Here is a 17,255-nt window from a genome sequence, read left to right as displayed (position 1 = left end):
GCATGCAGCTTGTTTTGTACCCATTCACCCCCAGCATCCTCCTTCCTGCAGCCCCCATCCCTCAGGCTAAAGACAAATTTTTGGATTAAGGGACATGATGAAAATTCACATCAGTTTATTTTACAAGAAAGCTGTAGAAAAGTGACAATTCTCCCTCTTGACTTGGGAGAATTGAACCTTCACTACAGAGCTCACTGCAAGCTACCATAAGCAGAAGTCAGAAGTCAGAAAGACTGAGCCAGGTTTTGTGTAGATGGAGAGATGCTGCAAGTGATGTTTAAAAACACCACAAACTTTTACAGTGGTCCTTAATTCCACTGCCATGTGCTTGCATCCAGTCTCCTACCAACTCAAGGCAGCTCCCATCCAGCACCAAATACAAGGTCCTTGTTAAAAAGTGTGTTGTCCAGCCGGGATAATGCTAAGTTTCCCATGCTGTCCTGGCTCCAAACTTCAGCAGAGAAGCTTTTTCCGTGAGTAAGTCCTGCTAAGGGGACGCTTCCTGGAAACCCTCATGTGGAATGGAGACAGCTCCTGGTTGGCAGCAATTTGGGCAGCATCAGATTCCTCTTCTACAAAAAACAGAAAGAATACATGAAAGCCACAGTTTGCCAGAGTTCACTGGTGACTCCAAGAAGCCAAGTGACAACGGGAGACAAGTTGTTACCTTGGACACACTTCCTCCGAGCCGGCGGTGGGGACAGCAGCGGGGACTGGGTCAGGGCTAGAAGGCTGCTGGTCGAGAGCGTGCTCTTCAAGGGTGGAGTTGAGCCTGGGGAAGCACAGTGAGAAGCTGCAGCAAAACCACTCAACAACTCCAATGTTAAATCTCACACACAGCCTTTATGCTACCTCGAAACTGCCAACAGTACAAGGGATGCTTTATCTGAAACAAACCCTAGGCTGGCACAGCAGGTTTCTGGCATTCAAGGAAGGTAAACAGCAGCCTGGAATTAGCTTTTAGCACATTTAGTTTTCTGAGGTGGTTCAGCAGAAGAATGCTTCACTTATATTAAACACATTTAGTCTTCAAGTAATTCACATGTCCTGGAAGAAAACTGTTACAATCATGATGATCTGTAAATACAACCCAAGGGTTGTAGGTACAGAAAGTCTCTTACAGGACCATCTTACAGCTAAACACTTATTATTTCATTTCCTAACTATGGACTGATGTTGCTTTAAAGTTTGCCTGTTTTCCTCTGTAATAACTGTTGAATAAATAAGACACTGCCTCTGTATACAAACTTTTCTTTACAAGAGGAAACAGACACTGAAACTTAATGCAATGACTACGGAACACCTGCCACAGTCTCCTGTAACATGTAATTTCTACAACAATACTGGATTAAGTATTTGGATTAAGTATTTGTATTAGGGCCTTGTTTACGGATCTGAGACAGCCTGTTTCACAGAGGTCAGCTGAATCATCTGTACCCACAGCAAAAGCAAAGAGGCAGCTTAAACTTACACACCTACTGACACAACATTATTGCCAGCAAGGGAATAATTTCTGATACCCACTTGCAACAGGCCCACCAGGCAGATGGAAAAACTGGTGCACCAATAAATACCAATATCCATAGGACTAACCCTGTCATGGCTCCAAGTCTACACTGAAACAGCCAAACTTCAGACTTAAGACAGTTGGTTTCAGAGCTGGACACTGGGCAGAAACAGCTAGTGGCATCAACGTGAACCCAAATAAATCATCAGCTGGGTGCAAGTGGGATCCTCCCTCCTCAAGTTCTCAAACTTTCCTTTTAATTCCTCCAGCCTCCTACTCTTTCATATTTCTCCAATATCTCTCCCATCATTAATACACCATTGATGAACTCCTCATGTCCAGTCTGCCTCTCCACATAATTAACTTCCATGTCTCCTACAAGCCACTCTCCCCTTCCACCTCGTTTTCCCTCAGATAGTTATACAGAAAACAATTGTGTTCTTGTTTTTGTCTAATCCCCATTTTTAACCAAATCTGAATTTCAGTGGAGCATCTTTCATGCCACTTAATTACCTGACAAAAGGAAGACATCGTCATCCCCTAGATTACTGTGCTGCTCAAGTGTTTTGAGTGCACACATTCCTGGTTTCTCAGGAAGTACAGAGCCTGTCCTTGATTTGCTTCTGTTTCCCTCATCTGTGGAAAAGTCAGTGAGATCCAAGCTGCACCTATCAGTGCACAATCTCTTGGCATCGTGATTCTCCTCCTTTTCTGGTGATAGATAAGTAAAGACCCGCTTCTGAGACTTCAAGCCAAAAGTTCCCATGGCAGAGTCCTCATCAGCCCTGGGTTCAGAGTCACTAGGAGATGCCTGATCCTGGAGCCTGCAAATCCCTTCCAGTTCAAATTCCCCAGGAGTATTTGTTACTTTGCTGCTGAGATGCTCTGAGATCCTCATCGCTCTTTCTCTGCCTGCTGACATCCATGTCCGTTCATCAGCATTCCTCTCGCTCTGACCACAGCTCGTGCTGGCAGTGCTGCCTGCTGCTCTCTTTCTCCGAGGCCAGTCCTTGATGGCATCTGGGGTAGTCTTCCCCTTCTGCTTTGGAGAAGGCGTCTGGAAAACTCCTGCTTCCATGGGGAAGGGGGAAGTGACGTTAGAGGCACAGCTTGTTGGGGTGTATGACTGGCATATGTAGGTCTGGCCCGCACCTTTCCCAGGTGTACTGTGGAAAGAACGACAGCAGGACGGTGAAACACAGGCAGCTGCCAGTTTTCCTGGGTGCTTGCTACACAAGGTCATAGCAAGATCACTAAAGGGGCTTTCTCCTCCCTTGGATTTGCTGGCACTTGCTTCAGGTTGAACTTCCAATGATGAGTAAGAGCCAATTTTCTTAATGCGAAGTTTGGGCAGGCCTGAAGCTTGCATTTCCATTTCAACTTCGTAGGTCGGTGGGCTGGCAGAAGGCAGTTTGTTACTGTTTTTAGGAGTGGAGAACTTGGCTACAAGCTGAGGATCTCCCATCCGTGCTGCAGCCTCCCGCTGCCTCCTGTCTGCAGTGCAGCGCAAGGAATAGGCTGTGGCAGACTTTGGCACAGGAGGCGACGCGTTCAGGGCAAATCTGGAGCGTCTCTTGAGACTTGGAGCCTTCAGCCCCATATATTCTTCCCTCATCAGAGTTCTTGGTTCCAAGTCATCACTAACTGTTTGCAAATCACTTAGGGAGGACTCACAGGTGTTTGCTTTGGAGATTCCCTCCTTAACCAATGGCTCACAGTCCATCTCAGCATCCTGTGCATGCACCTGCTCTCCAGCAAAAGGCTTTGGAGACAAATGCTCTTCCAAGTTTTCCAAGTCCTCTCTTGAAGGAGACTTTTGAGATGTTACATCCATCTGTTTATTTTTCTGCAATACAGAGGTATTTTCAGTAACTTGAGACTGATGAGGCTGAAGGCTTTCTACAGAACAGTTACCACTATCATGATGACTGTCCCTATTTTCAGAAGGTGCTGCACATGCAAGCACGAGGTTCTCTTCTCCAGTATCTGGTTCACAATTAGCCTGCTTGGACGTGTGAAGCAGGGACCTCAGTGAAGTGCCAGTAATACCTGAAGACTTCTGAGAAGATGGTTTAGATGCACTAAGTTCCCAGTCAGACTCCCCAGCCTGCGCACGGGAAGCAGAGCAGATTGTCACAGTGTTCATGGAACTTCCACAGAGCAGAGAACTGCAGAGAGGCTCGAGCCTCACAACAAGCTGAGGTATTTCTGTACTCAGTGGGCTTGTAAACAACTTTGAACCTGGATCTTCAGGTTTCCTGGGAGCCCTTTTAGTTGCTTCAGATAATGGATCAGACTGCATCTGAATTTCCTTTGTGAGGATTTGCCTCCCAGCACCAACTGGAGATGCTAATTTTGAGAGGTATCTCAAGGAACGTCTTGGAGTTTGCAGTTCTGTAAAACACCTTTCCTGGATGGCAGAGGGGGAAGAAGTAGTTGGATTTGAATCTGTTGGAGGTAATAATGAGGCACTGAGTGCTGTGAACCCTTCATGTTCTGATGTTTGTAAGATAGACTCTTTGCAAGGAGGGGAAAGTCTTTGTGCTGTAGAACAGTCCTCAGAAGTTACCTGCAGAAAGTGAACCCTCTTACTTTCAGTGAACGCAGATGGCGACTTAACCCTTTGTGCAGGAGGAGAAAAGTACTTTCCCAAACACTTAGCTACAGTCTGCTTAGCTGCTGGAATTTTGCCAGGAGTCTTCTCCAGCTTCTGTGGTGTCCTGTGGGCAATGCGAGGTGATCTCCTTGGTGGCTTACTGGCAGAATTCAGCAGCTTGCAGGCAAATTTATGAGGTGTTTTCCTAGGAGTCTGCAGGGGAAAAAATAAATTAAAGAATCATGCTTGTTCTATTCCAACAGTATCATCTGCCCATCTCCTTATTTACTTCCTAAAATTTAAAACACAACCCCCCATTTGATTAGACTTAACAAACACTAAATTTAAGATGCATAGGTCTGATTAAACATGAATAGAAAAACAGGATGGGAAGAAAGAGAGAGGGAGGTAATTGTTTCTACCTGACAGGAGGTTACTTCCTCTAAGTGTAAGGAGTCTTTTCTCGTTCTCCTCTTTCCAGGTGAATGCTTCACTGCAGGACTACACTTGTCAGTGACTGCACCAAAGAAAAACCTCTTGGGAGTCTGCACAGGGGGGATCTCTGAATGCTGCTTAAGGCCTATAAAATGAAACAGTACAATTGAACTAACACCAACTAATGTGCCACAATTGTCTGAATCATTTCAGTTGCAGGAAAAAGTAGCGTAAAAAGCTCATATCCCTGGCATGTTCTTTTCTAGCCAAATGTTAAAGCTTCACCAGAATTATGGTTATTTCCCAATATGAAATTAATATCCATCTGTAGAAAGAGCACTTCAATGGCAAAAAAATGTACAAAATAGCTCAGCCTCTTATTCTATTTATAGCTTGTAGCTTTAGATAGTTCTGGTTCATGACTAAGGATTCTAGTAAGTACAATATAAAGAACTAAGTGTCACCATTTTTAGCTGATAATCCTACTGAGAAAGCCAGCAAAGAAGATCCCATCAGTCACTGCTTTATGCTGCCACAGAACAGACTGAAAGTAAGCTTCAGGATTTCTGTCCCATATTTTACAAGGATTTCACTGCATTTAAGGAATACAGACTGACAATCAGTGGTATTCTGTTAGATGGGCCTGACTGGTTTCTTAAGTTGGCAGTGAATTCATCATAGAAATAGCTGCCTTACCATCCTCCAAATTCAGATTACCAATTAAAAATAATTACTGGGGATGAATTTCTGTCTACAGAAGATATTACATGACAGCTCTTAGCTTCTTACAGTCTCTTGTAGAGCCAAATCAAATCAAACTCAGAGCTATCCATGTCAGCTTTTCAGATCAGCAGTATCAGTCTGCTCAAATCCCAGTCAGTACCTTCTACATCCTGCAGTGCACAGCTCTCCTCTTCTTGTCCCTGGTGGACACGCTGGGAATTCTTTGAGCTTGGCTGTGTAGTGGAATAGAAAGCACTGGAGCAGGTCCTGTTCAAAGACAGCTGTTTGATGCGTGGGCTTCTTCTCAAACTTGCTTCTGAAAAGGTAAGAACGTTGGAGACTGAGCCTTCCTTCTCCCTCAGCAATGGGCACATCATCAGGAACAGTTTGTAACTGAAACAGGCACACTCCAAGAAGAAAATTCCCTACAACAAACTACCTCACACATGGAGGCAAGTGTGTGAAGAAAGCTTCAACTTTCTTGAGGATTTGGAATTTTTATGCATAAAAATCTCCTTCTAAACTATGATACCCCCTCCTCTAAGTCATAGTTACTCTCATTCCTCTCTAGCAATTATATGGAAAGGAATGCTAGAAAAGCCATGTTCAATGCAAGTTATATCCAGGTTAAAAGATTGGTTAATTCTCTTGTCTCTTTTTTCTCGTGATTTCATCCTCCTGCTTGCCCAGCCACGCTGTTTTCCTCTTCCTTCCTGGGATAAGGAACAGCAGTAGCCAACATAAGAGACACTCCACAGAGCCAGGTGGCTGTCTGTTACAGCAGGAATCAGAGCAGTATTAAGGTCACAACACAACATAGTGAAGTTACATTAAAAGAAAAGCATGTGCTGGTTTGACAGTAATTACAGCAGCTCAGAATCTTGTTCACCCTCAAAGTCCTTTACGCATTTTCATTTACAAGAGTTACTATCTACCTCTCTTTCCTAACTTCTACTACACAGGGCTGTTAAAGCAGTGAGCAGCAAGTGGTTCTATCAGAGGCAGCTGTGCTCCACCAACAGAACAGTACAACACTTCTGTACTGACTACTCGTGAATTACGTAAATTGAAACACGCTTATCTTACAAGCTACAACACAGCCAAACCACCTTTCATGAAAAATCAGTGCTTACCATATATAGCCTTCTCTGGAGATTCTTCTACAACACCAGTGTCACAACCTGGATCAGAAGACCTTGAGAAACAACAGACATTTTGGTCTTAGCACACTAAGCACATTGACAGGAATGGAACTTTTCCCAGAGACTGAAAGCAGTACTCCATCCTACACCAATATGTTGCTTTGTGGGCTACTCCAAGTGAGCAATTACTGAGTGCTTTGCCTCCTATTAACAGACAATTTAGCATGGGTTACTCCCTAGCTGTACAGGTAGCAGTTCTACATGGAAGTAAATGCTAGAATTCAACCTGGAGTCCACAAAATACAGCGCAGGCCTTTTCAGAAGCCCTTGAATCAGCAACTGAACCTCAAGAGACATTAGCTGCAGGAATTAAAGCAGCCTGACTTACATGATGAAAGCAGCAGTATTCCCCCCCACTTAAGCAATGGAACTCAGCCTCCACTGGTTCTCTTACTGCCTTAAGTAAAGATGACACTTTGACCACAAAGATACCTGGTACTTGTGCTCATAATCACTTAGACATCCAATACTTACTGAAGAAACTCAGAAAGAACTTAACTCACCGGCCTTTGATCTGCTTATGTAGGAGTCTCCTGGAGACCTGCTTATGTAGTGGTGTTTCTGCAACTCTCTTGGTCAACAACTTGCGATGATCTAAAAAACATGCAAGAGCTATAACATCACACAATTATAAAGCACTTGGGACAAGTAAATAAATAGAGTTTTGTACAGGCTTCAGCTTAAGGACAGTCTGTACAGAATCACTGTGCACCAGCCTCCCAGCATTCACATGCTATCATGATTTCAGAGTCCAGTGTCCACACCTCCTTCCCACTCAGTATTATTAATAGTACCATGTCAGACAGAGTTAATCTACTGAGATTTCTTCATCTTTCTTTCACAGATCCTTTTTTAACCAAAAATTTTTAACACTGGATTCCTTTGAGATGTAGAGTTCAGTAAAAAACAGGTTTCAGTTTCAACACCATCAATATTCACCCTCCAAACATCACAGCAATGGCCACCTTTTCTCTTTATTGAAAAACAGATTATAATTGTTTCATAGAACTGAGAAAGCAAAAATAGAATTTTAGCAAAAACTCCTCCACAACAATTCTACACATGCAAGTCATGTCTTACCTTTGGTGCCTTCATCAGTGCATTTGTATTTTAAGCCTTCCACAGCAGATACTGACTGGCTTCTAAGCATCTTTTTCAGAGACCTTTTCGATGGTGAAAGTATCTCTTCATTGAAGAGGTTCCTCCTTACCTTTGTAACCTCTGTGAAGCAAGAAAAGATCAAATTAAAAATAGGAGGAAAAAAAGGAAAAAAAAAATCACAGGAAGGTAATTTTGTCAGGACACCAGAGATAGGAAAAATACACCCATATGGAAAGACAACTTTTTAGAGGCCACAAAGCATTGAGAAGTTGTTTTTTTCTGCTACTGGAACATGCCCTCCTCTAAATCCACTCCAGACTTCTCTTATAAATTTGTATTATCTGCATTATCCCAACAATTATCTACAAGAAGGTGCCATAGCAGAACAAGCAGCCAGTCAGTGTCCATGTGGAGCAGCATTAGGTGCACTACAAAATCTCAACTGAAACACATTGGTTCAGAGAACAATAAATGTGGGATTTATTTTTATTAATTATTTCATGGGGTGATATCCTGTTTCCAGATATAGGAATTCAATCTTGTCCCGATTTCCTTTTCAGAACAGAGAAGATGGAAATAATTTCAAGATTCAAGGAAGAATGGAAAGGGGTTTTTTTGGAGGATGCAGGATTTAACTTTTCTGCATTTGAGCACACAGAATACCGTGTATATTTTCCTCAAAGTTTTTACAGAATTCAGCAAAACTTCCTTCTGATCTCCAATGTGCCTCAGCATAATTTCATCATGGCTCACTAAATTTTACAGGGAGAACATGTGCTGAAGATGCACCTTTCCATGAAAAAGCTAGAAGTCAATATACCTTGCACTGCTTCTTTCTGCGACAAAGGCATCTGTTGGGACTTCTCAGGAGCAAGGTAAGAACGGGAGTTCTCCTGAAAGAAACAAGAAATCAGCCTCACCAGCAGCACAATGTTACGTTTAATTAAGAATATTAACTGTAAGCTCTGAACTACACACTTCAATTTCTCCTTTAAGGCAATTTGATCTCTGTACAGCTGACACAGAGTACACTTACTAGGGGAATATAGAGCAAGAGTTTTTTGCTCTCAAGCGTCACAACTCACACACAACCCTTTTGGAAGAGTTTTACCTTTCTCATGGGATTCTTGGCCATCTTGGGAATTTCAATTTGACGCAAGTTCTGTGGTGCTTCTGTCATGCTCCTGTGTCTGGCTAACACGTGATTCCTTCAGAAAATATACAAAGATTAGGTTAGCATAAGACCAGAAGCACAGTTATCAACCTACTGACAGCTAAAGTTAGGTTTGATTCTAGAGATAGGAAGTGTTTACGTAAGTTGATTGCAAACTGCTTTAGTACCTCACTTATTACAACACTGAGGGATTATTTGCAATATGAATAGCTATTCCTAACTTTAAGGTTGGTATTGAAGCTTATTCACAATTTGTTACAACACACACAGAAATCTCAACATAGAAAACTACAGTAAATCAGTTTTAACTTTAACAATAAAGGGTCACCTACTGCAGAGCAGAATATCCCTTTCCTTCCATGGAAGATGCTCATGAACTTTACTTTTGCATAAGATGCAAATACACAATCAAGATTATGTTTTCATACAGTCAACGATGGCTAGTTAAAATGAAAAATTAGAGCCCCTAATATTTCTTTCAGGCTTGCAGAGTTATGAGCAGGTGTCTGTTTGCCCCAACCAGCTATTCAGCAACAGAAACCTGCAGCTTAGATAACTCCTCAGTCACAGCCCAGGCTGCAACAAAAAGTTGCCTCCTGTTTGGAATTATTACCTTCTCTTTTGGGCAGATCTGGTGCGCAGCTCCTCCAGCTGGTCACTCTCTGTGCGAACAGTGCTGGGAGTCAAGACAGACGCTAAAGACGGTGGAAGGCCTGGAGATTTGCTGTCCAGAGTCATGGAGTCATCACTGAAGAAGTCTGAAGGCAGAACAGCGGCCAGCTTTGGGGGTATTTGTGTACCGAGACCATAGTAAATATCTCCAAGAGTCTTCGGTATAGAATTCATGTACCTGGAGTACCAGAGAGAACCCACATCGAATACATTCCACATCACAGACAACATCCAACCAAAACCACAGTCCCCAGTAACACTTCGGTCATGCTAAAGAACTTACAATTCCAGTATTTCCTCTAGAAACTTTGTAAGATACCCTGGGTCTTCGGTCAGACATAAAATGCGCAGCACATCTGTCATCTGGAAGAGAAAGTCAGGTGGGAAAATGGATTAAAGTTGCGACAGCTGCGGCATCAGGTATTTCAGCAAGGAATATAGTGTTAGAGTAATATCAAAGGAAAACTGCAGGTTCCAGGTCTGCATTTCTAGTGCCACCCAGAAACACAACTGGGTCTATAATTTACTTGCCTCTTCCAACAGCTGCTCCATTTCATCAGCATTGCTTTGCAGCGAAGGGCACTGAAGGCACAACTCAAGGCGCAAAAATACCTGAAGTCGGCACCTAAGAAAACAAGTAATTATCCACTACCTTTTTTCTAATGGAAGCAGCATATTTACTGCAAAAGGTGTGCTCAAAAAAGCAATAGGAAGGGAAGTAGCTCCTTTTGACAGCATAATCTAGTTAGCATTTCATTTTGGTGGCAGGGGAGATGCCTCATTTCAGATATAGGCTGCACTGCTTATCACACAGCATGGGCATATTTGCATTTAATGAAATAGTTTTACTGTGACCAGAGATTCTCCTTGAAATTTTTGCCCCATGTCAATACTTTTCCATTTGTACAAAAATGCCACCATTAAAAATTGCTAACCAACTCCACAGAATCTCAGAAGCTGAAGTAAATACAGTGTCTCATACTCTCTGACTTTGGTCTCCTTCTGTGAGTCGTGCTGTTGTCTGAGCATTTTGCTGGTCTTCAGGAGATGGTTTCTGACTCTTTCCACACAGGCCACCTGCAAACACACATAATTACAATAAAACCTTCAATTCTGTTCCCTGTCTGTAGGGCAGGTTCCCCCCTGGCTTCGGTCATCCCCCTAAGCCGTTCTTTTGGGAATAGCCCAATTTTTTCTCTTTTCTTTCAAGGAAAGGAATTATCTTTTTCTTTCAGCAGCAAAGTCACAATGAGAAATAGAAAAACTGTGAGCTTGAAATCACCGAGGTCGCTTGCAGCTTCAGGCCCTCCTCAGTTACTATGGATTTGTTTCTCACGGTATTTTTCTTCAATTATTCACAAGTTTACCAATTTTGGTTTCAGGTTATTTTGAGTCTATGCATAGTATTGAAGACTGTAAATACCTTCTTTAAAATACGTTTTTTCAAGAATGTATTTAAAAATACTGTCTTTGAAATTAGGATTTGGAAGGAGGTCAGTGTAAAGGAAGGACATCTGTTACAACCTTTAGCAAAGGTGTAAATGGGTAACTGAACTGGATTTTCCTACATTCTTCACAACTACCCTGTTTGTGAGTATTAAATCAACAGATAGAAGCAGTTAGTGGTTGTGGTTTTGACTACATGCAACTGCACATAAAACTTCAGAAATGAAGGAAAGGTAGCCTGAAATAGTAAAAACTCCAACTTCCAGATCAGTAACAACCCTGCTCACATGCTCTTACCTACCTCTTTCTCTTTGAAATCTTGTACTTTCAAGAACCTTTTAATGGCCGTGATCATATTCTGGGCACATGCAGATAACTGAATTCCCTCAGCAACAGCCTTCTGGTAGCTCTCTATTAAGTGGGACTGCAGCTCCTCCTCTGTTTGGAAGTCTGCAAGAGAAATGGTCTGTGTTAACTAAATGCCTGTTTACCACAACTCATCCCAGCCGAGGAGGGGAACAGAAGAGGTCAAAAATACTTTCTCCAGCAAAGATGCATCAAGCCCACAGAACACTAACAGAACCAGTCCCAGGTCCAGACCCATAACATTATTATAAGTTAAATCAAGTTTATAATGAAAAATCAAAGTTTGCTTAAGCTGAGCAAACTTTCAGGCTACTACAGCAGTCAAAAAATGCCCTTAATTTCTACCTAATTAGTAAAGAGGACTACATTTCCAGTTACACCTTGATGGGTGCTTCCCTCTACCTCTTTTGGTAAAAAAGTAAAGAGAGAGAAGGGTGGAAAAAAATTACTATTCTTTGTGATGCTGAAGATACAGAAACCCAAACATTGATCTGCTCCCTGGCACCAAATACTCCATTAGTAACCTTCCCTTCCCCTTCCATAAAAATCCTGCATGAACTCCTGTATCAGGATATTGAAAGTTCATATGGGATATATCAGGATAGGAAGATATCAGGACTTAACACTCACCAATTGGTATTTTAAGTGCCTTTTCCTTTCCTTCCACCTTTTCATCCAATCTTTTTGCTGAAAGCTTCTGTGGAACCTTCTCATTCACTGCAGGTGGCACAGCATCAGGTTGAAACTTCTGAGCTTTTACATTCAGTCTTGCTACGTTGAGCATCTGCAGGGATCTGGACATGGTCTTCATCTTCTGCCTGACTGGAGTTCGGGGAACTCCACCTGCAGTGCCATAAAAAAAAAAAGGAGTTTTACCATCAGGGACACTGGGGCAGGAACTGTGCCTGAGGCAGAGCACAACACTGAACTCTGTGTTATTGTCAAGTGAGATCAGTAACCTTCTGGAGGAAAACATGGCCCAAAAGGTTGGCATTTCTCCATGAAATTAATGTACAGGCAGTGTAGTAGGCAGCTACTTCTCCAAGTAAAAAGTGGATGAAAACTACTGCTCTGCATAAGAACTTATATAGGTATAATGAAAAGTTGTATATATAGGAAGCAATTTTATATCACAGAAATAGAACCAGCTGACAGAGCAGGGCTTGGGGATACATTAACTGTGGTTAGTGTAGGGAAATGCAATGACTAAATTCTTCTAGAAGAAAATGTTTTATTTCTCTAATAAGAACAAAGCTGAGAGGTTATAATATTTACTACTAGTTGGAGCAGTCCTTGTTTCAAACTGCAGAGCTCTGCATGCTGCTTTTGTCAGTCACTGCACAGCCTTGAATTGCAGTAATTTGGCTTCTACTACAGGACAAACCTAATACTAATATGCAAATGAGACCATCCCTAAACAAAAAAATCTAAAGCATGCCACTACCCAGCAGAGCACAGATCTCTGGGGTTCACACATCATCTTTTATTGACAACAGGCACACATAATCCCAAAGTATACATACGTCTTTTTTTGTTATTTCCTGGTCCAGCTGTAGCAGATGTTTCACTGAATTTTCTCTGGTACAGATCAGATAGACTTTCTGAGAGCTCCACATCAGACTGGTCTGCATCATCCTTCCCATCAGCACAAGGAACCTGCAGAAGCCTGTAATGAAGGAGCAAATCAATACAGTTATCAAAAAAAGATGGGAATGGGAGGCACATCCCTGCAGACAAAAACAAGGCTTTTCTAGGTCCCAGTCCACAACAACATAGTGCAAGTAGCACATGCCAGTAACTCCTTCATCACCTGTTCCCCAACACACTTAAGAGATACAGAAAACCCAAACCACCTTTAAAAGGGTCACACCGAGTTGGAAACAAGCGTTATATTGATGTACAATGGATACACCACTGCCCTGTACCCCAAAACCACATAAGTAGCTTTGTGCTTTCGAAATTACCCTGTATCATGCTTTTTTTTGTTTCGCTCAGCAAGCTCTTTGAAGAAAGCAAGTTCATTCATTACAAGTAAATACCAACTGTGAGAACACAACCACTATCTTCAGTATCTTGCAGTGGATCTTATCATACCATAAGAAAAGCTGAAGTCTGACATTTCCCAAGTAAGGTCATTTTAAGTGACCTGTACCACTCCTGAGACTGTCAAGATTTTAATCCACATACACTGCTACCAACAGATAATGAAGTAAAAGCCCACAAAAAACTGAGTACAGAAATAAAAGCACAAGAAAAGCACTTAATTCTAGAACTCTAAGCAATGCTACAGCCATACTCCCTTGACAGGAAGCAGAAATCCTTGATTATTACTCATGAGAGATATGTTTCAGAAAAATACCTGAACGACTCCATCAGATCTGAGCTTGCTCCACAAGCATTCGATGCAGGATACCATGTTTCCAGCACTGAAGGATGCCAGCCCCCTGTATGGGACAGTTCCCGTTGGACCCACTCTGGCACTGGAGTTTCTTCTCCTGTGAGCACATACACACAAATTAGAAAAACTAAATTAAGTGGCAAAAGGTCTCAGCCTTCACAGAGGTTCCCCAGCCATTGATCATGGAGAGGCAATTTCATAGCTAATACAACAGGCCTTGAGACTCCTGAGGAAGATTCACTCGAACACAAAACAGCTGCCTTGCAACCACACCCAAAGGCTTTACTGGCCAGGGATGGCCTATGTGACACATTCTAGGAAACCTCCTTCTAAAAACCTGTCCCCAAGCACACAGAGCTGCACTTTATCTGCAAGCTAATGGAAGCTAACACTTTGTCAATAAAACAGAAAGGTACAACCATGCAGATTTCTGCATCACCTCACAAGGCTTGAGCTACAGTTGACAAAATTAACAAGTCATGAAAATGAGAGATGCCTCACTGAGAAAATCATTAGCTTTAGATTCTTCCACTCTAAGTCAGATCTAGAGATCAAAAGAGGGAGAGTTTTGCATTTCCTGACACCTACCCAGTCTGGCCAGAGGATCTTCCACTGACATGTCAATTTTACTCAAAACACTATTCACAATCTCTGGGAGATGAAGAGTAGAGTCTTGGGAAGAGTCCTCCACTACAGCTCCTTCCAGGCTGCATCTCTGAACTTCAGCAGTCCTCTCAGTACCAAGCACAGTCAGAACTGCAGCACCCTCAGAAAGTGGTGACAGAACAGCAGTGCAGGGGCACCAAGTTTTAGACAGAGATACCTCAGCAACCTACATTTAAAAAGAAAAAAAAGGGAAAAGAAAAATGTTTACTTTATCTATAAATATGGAGACCTAAGGAGCACAGAGACTTTCCAAACAGGTTATAGACCTGCATGACCTTCTAAAGAAGGTCCTTCTAAGATTCAAATGAGCAATTTGCAGTGCAGCAATTACCACTATCATTGTCTTCACAACACGATACCTTCACTCCTTTTGTCACAGGTCATTTCAGAATAGGTATTAGTTTGAGACAGAGGAATATTTACCATGTGCAGTCCTTCAGTCACCAGAGTCCTTAACAGCTGATGAAACAGTGACCTGTTACATCCTGCCTGCTCAGCCTGAGAGCTCTGCAGTATCCAGCTCTCCGTGAGAAAATGGCGAGCCTGTACCAAGTTCCAATCCATCAAGTTTCCTTTCAGGAAGATGTTGACTGGACACTGCAGTTGTCTTTGGCCCATGGCAAGAGGTTCCAGGATCACAGCACAGCTTTCCTGCTTCTTTCCTCCTGTGCAAGGATAGGATAAAGCAAAAGTCTGAAGGCAAGTAAAATGGGTTTTCCAATCCAGGTAAAGAGACAACTTCAATGCAAAAAGACGATTTCCAAGATTAAAGAGGGAATATACTCAAACATAAGTGTATTACAGAACTGACCTCCTCCCCAAGCCCTGAAGGAGCTGATTGCATGAAGGGACCACTGAAGAAAGGGCCCATGCATGCTGCATGTTGCTTTAAAGCTAACCTGTCTTCTTTTGAAGGGGTTTTTTATCTGTATCCTTATTTTAGATAAACTGAATAATTGTATAAGGGAGTACACTGCTATAAGGTGGGACCAGCAAAGAGCTCTTCATCCAAAAGTCTAGAAGCATGGAAAACTGAAGAGGCTAAATCAGAAATATACGCTAACAGCTCTCAGAGGAACTAGAGCATATCCTGAACTTTTTAAAAGCTAGGCTTTTAAATACTGAAGTTACTTCTACACATACTATTCACAAGGTAAGGTCACCAAGGACCCTGCATGAGAGCTGTTACCAGCATGTACATCGATATTTTTCTTTTCTTTTATTACCAGGCATGCTGAGAAACAACGTTCCTTCTTGCTGGGGAAACACTGATCGATACACAGAGGGCTTTGAGAACAAGCAGTTCAGAGTCGCATCCAGGGGCAGGAGTGTGGTCCAAGACACTGGGAAACTGAAGTCTCCAAGGAAGGACTGAGCAACATCTGCCCTAGGGTGACTCAAACAGTGCACCAAGGCTTCAGCTGGCAAAATGGTGCCTCCCGTCTGACAGATCAGTTCAAACATTGTCCAGTATCCAACATGATCTGGGGCTTCAATCAGCTGGAAAAAAGGAACAGAGAGGTCTCAAGTTAACATTGGCAGTGAGAGAACCTTCATCCAAAGAAAGAAAGATTGAATGTTTTTAACAAAACTGGCATATGAAACAGATACAAAGCACCTAAACACAGTGCTTTCCAAGTGTTTTTATGGACTTTATCAGCCTTCACAGGAATCCGATAAAGAAAACACACTTCCCATTGAATTAAGAGCTAGCCAAAATTTTCAAGCTTGGGTTTTTGAATCTGGTATCCACACACCTGAACCATGAGACTGCTTATCTGCAAATCTTAATAGCTGTAACTCCCCTGTAACTCAAAGCACAAGTGGACCCATCAATAAACACTGTACAGCTACTCAGTTGTATCTCAGCCTCTACGTGGATGATTCTGAGTTTTCAGTCCCTTGCTGAAGACTATGTGGCAGTAACTGAGGAGCTTTCACTACCACCCAAAGACTACAGCAGAAAACTGTCCCCCCTTTTTATACAGGAGGGCAGCGTGGCAGGCGGCCCGCCACTGCTCAGAGCTGAAAGCTGTGCAGTATAACCTCGTTACCTGAGCCCGCTCGGCGGTGTCCACCCAGAACAGCGTGATTTTCTGCTCCGCCAGCAGCTCCTGGACACTCCTGGGCAGGAGTTTCTCCGCCAGTTCCTGCGCCGTGGGCGGCTCTCCAGGGGAGGAGGGGGCATCGCTCCCCGACACGAACCGCCGGAGTTCCCTCCGCGAGTGCGGGCAGGGCGAGAACACGAACACGGCGTTCACGAAGCCCTCAGGGGGCGCCTCGGGGGGCTCTGGGCCGGCCGACCCCGTCCTGCGGCTCCTGCGGGGCGGCTTGGCCGGGGACGCGATCTCCGGGCGGTCCCACTGGAAGTCGAGCAGCGTCTCCTTGAGGCCACTGTGGGTGAGGGCAGCGCGGGACGCGGGGCCGGGCAGGGCGGCCGAGGGTCCCCGCGCCCGGAGCCGCTCCGCCAGCTCCTCCTCGAACCGCTCCCAGGCGCGGGGGCCCGGCGGGCGGAACCCGCCGCCCCGCGAGGCGCCACCGCGGCCGCCGAGCGAGTCGAAGAAGCGGAATGCCCAGCGGAGGCGGGCGAGGCCGAAGCGGCAGCCCAGAAGCGTGAGGAGGCGGAGGGCGCCGCGCTGGAGCGGCTCCCGGCGCGCGGGGCCGGCGGTGTCCAGCAGGAACACGGCGCTGCGGGAGCTCGACATGGCGCGCGCCCCTCACGCCGCCACCGGCCCCCGGCCTCGCCCGGCCCGGCCCGGCTGCTCGCGCCCTCGGCCTGCGCGTGCCCCCATTGGCTGCCGCAGAGAGCACCGCCCCACCCACCGCCCCGCTCCTCGCTCCCCCATTGGCGGGAGCACCCCTGACGACAGGGAGGGGCGGGGCCATCGCGCGGGACGAGCCCATTGGCCACCACCGTTTTAAAATTTAAAGACGGGGAAAGCGCGCGTGACGGTGACGTCAGGGGGCAT

The 17,255-nt window shown here is 44.2% G+C and overlaps 1 protein-coding gene across 1 annotated transcript; it reads right to left on the bottom strand.

Moving 5' to 3' along the window:
* Positions 1 to 98: 98 nt before the first annotated feature.
* Positions 99 to 16,991, bottom strand: TICRR (TOPBP1 interacting checkpoint and replication regulator). Its single transcript, XM_027644611.1, has 22 exons — positions 16,341 to 16,991; positions 15,513 to 15,786; positions 14,710 to 14,951; positions 14,209 to 14,452; positions 13,582 to 13,717; positions 12,746 to 12,888; positions 11,853 to 12,065; positions 11,158 to 11,306; positions 10,393 to 10,487; positions 9,942 to 10,035; positions 9,694 to 9,773; positions 9,352 to 9,588; positions 8,676 to 8,772; positions 8,385 to 8,457; positions 7,544 to 7,684; positions 6,967 to 7,057; positions 6,395 to 6,456; positions 5,422 to 5,577; positions 4,526 to 4,683; positions 2,021 to 4,316; positions 668 to 772; positions 99 to 572 (listed from the first exon to the last, which is right to left on the bottom strand). Exons 1-22 carry the CDS (start codon positions 16,989 to 16,991, stop codon positions 454 to 456), a joined length of 5,856 nt encoding a protein of 1,951 aa, XP_027500412.1. The 3' UTR covers positions 99 to 453.
* Positions 16,992 to 17,255: the final 264 nt, after the last annotated feature.

This window comes from Corapipo altera, unplaced genomic scaffold (assembly GCF_003945725.1).
Source record: "Corapipo altera isolate COAL_440 unplaced genomic scaffold, ASM394572v1 50, whole genome shotgun sequence".
Lineage (NCBI taxonomy): Eukaryota > Metazoa > Chordata > Aves > Passeriformes > Pipridae > Corapipo > Corapipo altera.
Note: the sequence above shows the minus strand (reverse complement) of the source record. Positions and strands in the feature narration are given on the sequence as shown.

What these genes read in the sequence shown, in the direction of transcription:
- TICRR (XM_027644611.1), bottom strand. Translation starts at nt 16,991, where the DNA reads ATGTCGAGCTCCCGCAGCGCCGTGTTCCTGCTGGACACCGCCGGCCCC. An exon ending in ACACCGCCGAGCGGGCTCAG is followed by an intron (nt 15,787 to 16,340) that starts GTAACGAGGTTA and finishes CCTTTTTTCCAG; the next exon opens with CTGATTGAAGCCCCAGATCA. An exon ending in AGGAAATAACAAAAAAAGAC is followed by an intron (nt 12,066 to 12,745) that starts GTATGTATACTT and finishes ATGGCACTGCAG; the next exon opens with GTGGAGTTCCCCGAACTCCA.